Source organism: Hippocampus comes, unplaced genomic scaffold (genome assembly GCF_001891065.2).
Source record: "Hippocampus comes isolate QL1 unplaced genomic scaffold, H_comes_QL1_v1.1 scaffold124, whole genome shotgun sequence".
In the NCBI taxonomy this organism is placed as follows: Eukaryota; Metazoa; Chordata; class Actinopteri; order Syngnathiformes; family Syngnathidae; genus Hippocampus; species Hippocampus comes.
In genome coordinates, this window is record NW_017805075.1 from 1,324,884 (window position 1) to 1,330,254 (window position 5,371).

At 41.0% G+C, this 5,371-nt stretch overlaps 1 protein-coding gene across 2 annotated transcripts in view; it reads left to right on the forward strand.

Moving 5' to 3' along the window:
• Window positions 1-1,047: 1,047 nt before the first annotated feature.
• Window positions 1,048-5,371, forward strand: part of LOC109512923 (6-phosphofructo-2-kinase/fructose-2,6-bisphosphatase-like) — an 11,462-nt gene continuing 7,138 nt past the window's right edge. The window contains exon 1 of one of the 2 annotated variants that reach the window (XM_019865030.1): window positions 1,048-1,241. In XM_019865030.1, the coding sequence (XP_019720589.1) occupies window positions 1,184-1,241 (58 nt within the window). In that variant the 5' untranslated portion in view covers window positions 1,048-1,183. The remainder of the gene's footprint in view (window positions 1,242-5,371) is intronic. The other variant, XM_019865031.1, reaches the window with a different exon arrangement.

Sequence of the window (5,371 nt, forward strand, 5' to 3'; positions counted from 1 at the left end):
CTTGCAAGGCTGTTCCCAAAATGCAATCGGAGCTTACAGTAAGTATTGAGTAGCAAACTTGTGTTTTTCCAAAGTGATGAAGCTTTTGCATCTCATTGTACTAACTTAAATTGCATATCACGGCAGACATCTCAAAATACATAGTCTTCTGGGGGCTAAGCATATATTAATACATTTTGGTAGAGAGGAATATAGGCCTACTGTCATATAGGTTATGTTATCGGGCATCCTTCTAATTCCCTTGAACAACCAAGATTGAACTTTTGAACTCTTTATAATTTCTATTATCTAGTCCAGTTAAAGTCCAGGGGAGGAAGCCCCATCATAGTAAAGAGGATACGAATGTGATGTGTGTAGTTCTTCATAGCCTCTTCATTTTGCTCTCAAAGTGCACGGAATTGATGGATTTTTAACAGAATGTAGAAAAAAATTCTCCCGGGGGGGCATGCCCCCGGACCCCCCTAAAGGGGCTGTGTTACCCTTGGGGCTAAGCCCCCCTTGTTCTTGAAACCTAGTGACGCCCCTGCTCACAGCATTTTCTCTCACAGGGTTTTCTCTGTTTTGGTCAAATGACATACAAAGTATATGGCTTTATAGACTAGTTGTGGCTGGATTTTTTTTTCCACCGAGAAGTATGTCTGACATTCATGATGGTAAACAGGTCTGTGGGCAGAAACAGAGGGCCCTAAAATCAAACTTGGCCACCCATTGACATTACAAAAAAACCCCAAACAAACAAACGAACTAACAAACAAAACAATTAAAATTGATGGAGCTCTCGCTATCTTATCTAAATACAGTATACATGAAAACACTTCTCACTTTCTTATGACCTTTGCCCGAGCTAGGACTCACCCTCTGCATTCTGACTGTGCGTGCGTACGTGTGTGTGTTTGTGTGTGTGTGTGTGTGTGTGTGTGTGTGTGTTGTGTGTTTGTGTGTGTGTGTGTGTGTGTGTGTGTGTGTGTGTGTGTGTGTTATAAACTCCAGCCCTGGCAAACATTAAAGGACATCCACCACTGCGCTGGTATCATATGTCCGTGTGTCATGAAAAGCGGGCTGTGGCGGGTGGGGGAGTGGGGTTTGCCGGCAAATAACTTGGGCACGAGGGGCTTGATGTCTTTAAAAAGAGCATCACTTCTTCTGTCCCAGGCTACGTGAGATCATCTGGCGTACGTACGCGATGGAGCTTCCCCAGCTAGAACACACGGTGAGACGCAGAAGGTGTGACAGCAGCACAGGTGAGCTGCAGAGAGCCTCGCCCTATTTGTGGTTGTGTAGTATGATTAGCGTTGGGGTGCCATCGGTGGAATCGTGAATAGCACAGTTCTGAGGTTGAGGGTCAGAGATTCAAAATCTGGCCACTGGCATTCCTGCATGGTGTTTCCCCAGATACTCTGGTTTCCTCAAACATTCCAAACACATGCTCGTCAGCTTCATTGAAGACTTTAAAGTGGCAATAACATGCCTTCCGGACTGCTCAGACACACAGAATCAGAATCAGAATCAGAATCGCCTTTATTGTCATTGTATAGCATACAACGCTCAGGCAACATCAGTTTAAGAAATGCTGTCAAAGGTCAGATCCCCCAAAATAAAGTCACGCAATATAATAATAGTTTCGTCACTTTCTTTGGTCAAATGTTACTTTGCCATCACACTCAAAAAAGTGCAAAATAGTCTGAATGTGAATGCTCAATAAGCCATCACAGGACCAAGCAAAGTGTGGTGAAACTGTTGTGATAGTGCTTTGCTTTATTTTGAAGGCCCAACTTTGGACAGGATGTTATGCCGGTGTTTCCACAATTGTCAGAGTGTTGCCAACCTGGAGGCTTGTTATTGCCTTGACTTGTCGAAGGGGCACTTCACATATGTAAAAAGCTAATATTTTGTGAAAGAATACATTTGATCATGTCATTATTTTTCATGTATATGTAATCATTGAAAAAAATATTTTAAAATATGCTTTTTTGTGAAAGTGAAACTGATAAGATGCTTAGGGTGCAGTGTACACTCACACAAAAATATCTAATATTAATACATACACAGACACACAATCCCCCCTCCCCACTTCCCCCTAGAACCCCAGCAGTCGATTTGGGACCAATCCGTGGATCGCGATCGACTGGTTGGCCACCCCTGCTTGTATATACTTTCTGTGACATCTTTTGTGTCGTGGTGGGAAATAGTGAAGTACTTTCATTGTATGTACTTAATTTGAGTCGTCATATTCACAGAGAAGGCAATCATGGATTCATATACTGTATTCACAAATTTTGTGGGGAACCACTCCCCTGTTATTTACAAAACCTCTATCTTATTCGCAGTGTTGTTTTTTTTTTTCCAGATACCCTGCTTATTTGCATTTTTTTGTAAGTCACTCTTTTTCATCCCCAAAAAAATCCAGTCCTTAATTTGTCCAAAAAGGTTTGGAGCGTTTTACAACTTCCGTGGATGATGAAATGACTTTAAAAAAGCTATAAATAGAGAAAGGTCAAAAGTCATCTGTTTTTGAGATACAGTATTTCATTGATTGAGCTCTTGGGACCAGTCTTATAGGGGGCATGGGGTGTAAGTCAATTGAGATGGTTTTGGGCGATCAGGATTTCAGTGTATGGAATTTTTGTGACATTTTCTTTGGTGTTGTGCGATAAGATGTTTCTATTGAGATATGGGTCTTGGCTTGGTAAAGTTTGAGAAAAATTGCAGAGGAGCACAGAAGGCACCAGATAGAAGGAAGGCTTTTGTATGCCACCGTAAACACATTGATTTGTTTCATGCTGAATGCGTGTTGCGTCTTCGTCATCCTGCATCCCTCACATACTGTCGGGGATCCAGACAGTGTTGGTGCCATGCCAGCCAGACTAGACCGGGATGAGTCTCATTAGGCTCTGTCACTGACACAGTCTTTTCAACATTTTGCTCATGCGGCATAATCCATTGATAATCGAACAGCCTGGAGGCCGACAAGCTCCCCCGCCCGGCCCCGATACTACACACACACACACACACACACACACACACACGAGCCATCCGGGTACGTTGGCGGCACAAACGTCTACAGGCTGCCTTATAAATGACCGACACGTATTCATGTTAATCACCTTGCGCAACAGCAGAATCACGACTGGGTAAGAGACAAACACAAAGCTTTTTTCATCTTGGAGATTTGTCAATTTAAGGGGGACTTTGCAATTTAAGAAACAAACAAACAAGCAATCAAAAAAATCACTTTTTGTTCAATCAGTCATTGTGACTTGACAGTAGTATGTGATGGATATGATCTATTCTATGGTGATGGGCCTCTAATTTGGTATACATGAAACCAGCAAGCCAGAAAAACAACCAGTCAGAGAGAGAAGGCGTTACTTGCGGGGTGTCAATCAACTGCCGTGCACTCATTGCAGGCACACCATCGCCACCTCGCAAAAGCCATCCATTTTTTTGATCCGCTTATCCTCACAAGGGTCACGGGCGTGCTGGAACTCATCCTAGCTGTCTTCGGGCAGTAGGCAGGTTCCACCCTGAACTGGTTGCCAGCCAATCACCTCGCAAAATCAATAACATTTCGTGTTACATGTTACCTACCCGTTTAATGTACAGGTCAGCCTGAGGCTGCCAAAGCATTGGCTAAGAGGAAAGTAACTGCTGCCAAGGAACTAAGAAGCATGTTCCAAATCAGAGTATGGACTTTTTAAAAAGTAAACTAAGGATGTATCTTTTTAGCTTAAATTGGATTCTGTCCTTTTATTAATTTAATTTACTTTGAAACTGTTCGAGCAAATTCTTGACCTTAACTTCATACTCTTGTGTCCCTTTTGTTAACTGTTAGCTGTAACTGACTTAATCTTTTCATTGTTTACCCGTGATTTTCTAGCTGTATATTTTTTACTCTGGCATTCATTTGAATTGGCACGAGCTGATATTTCTCATTTCGTTTCATTGTTTGACTTTTTCATTTTAAGTTTTCTTTCTAGTATTTTATGGCAACTGCAATGGCGTGTTTGTGTATGCGTGCGTATGTTTGTGTGGCTAACATTTGTTCTGTGTTGTTCCTGTTGATTTATTATTTATTTTTATGTGTAGACGGGTCTTTGTGCTGCCATTTCCCATGCAAGAAAAGTGCCATGTAAATAAAAGTTAATTGATTGATGTTGAGTTCATCTCAAATGAGAGACGAACATCTTTGTATCTTGAGGAGGAGTTAGGTTTTGCCTGGGTTGTGAGTGGAATTGATTACCACATGTGTTTTAAATGCGGGAGGAAGCCGGAGTACCTGGAGAATACCCACGCAAGTACAGCAAACATAAGCAAACATGCAAACTCCACACGGGAAGGCAGGAGTGAAGCCTGGAACCCCAAGGCTCATAAATATGAGGCAGACATACTAACCTGCTTCCAGCAAATATAATAACCACACAAAGCCCATAAGTCCACTCCATAGCATCATGGATGAATTCACATTTTATGATGAATGACATTGTATGATTGATTCAGTAACTTCAAATTGCAACATTTGGTTCAATTAGAATATACAAGTGACTCCAGTATGCATGCTCAAGAGCAATCAGGAAAGGTGGAGGTGTGAAGCCAACGTCATTTCAAGAGAGAAAGGAACTATATTTGGCTGACTGAAAAGGTTCTTGTTGTTCTCATTTTTCCGGTAGCTGTGCTTTACTTGAGTATTTATTATGCTGACAGCTTTTTACTTTTCCTTGTTACATTTGTATTTTTTTCTCATTACTTTATCAAAAAATTTTGGAAGCTTCTCTGGTGCAAATGTGATGTTAAAAAAAAAAAAAAAAAACGAAGTAGAAAAAGGTCTAGTCAACCACAGTGGAAATCTTTATTCATCGAGTGATTGAGATTTTAAGGACTTGGCAACATGGCAGAAGATCAACCAGGGAGCATTTGCCACAACAGATTTGGAGGAGCAGGAAATCCGCCCTTCGTGGCCCTTTGGAAAAGAACTGTTTGATGTTGTCAGCTACAAGAATGATTTGTGGCAAAAGCATCGTCTTTTGCCAGCCAAAAAGGCAGTTCAAAATACAGTATGTCTGTCTAATCTGTAAAAAGGTATAGGCAACAAGTTAAATGGTATATTTTGAATAATTTAGCTGTTTTTTGTTTGTCAGTGTACATAGTGTATAGTATATATTGAAAGTATACCATTTATTCTTCACTAAGTTTAGCTGAGGTATTATTGGACATTGGTAGACATCTGTCCTTTGTTCAACTGTGACTGACACTGACTTTTACAACCCGTAGCTAACTTACCTTAGACCAGGGGTCGGGAACCTTTTTGACTAAGAGAGCCATAAAAGCAAAATATTTGGAAATGTATTTCAGTGAGAGGCGTATATATATATAT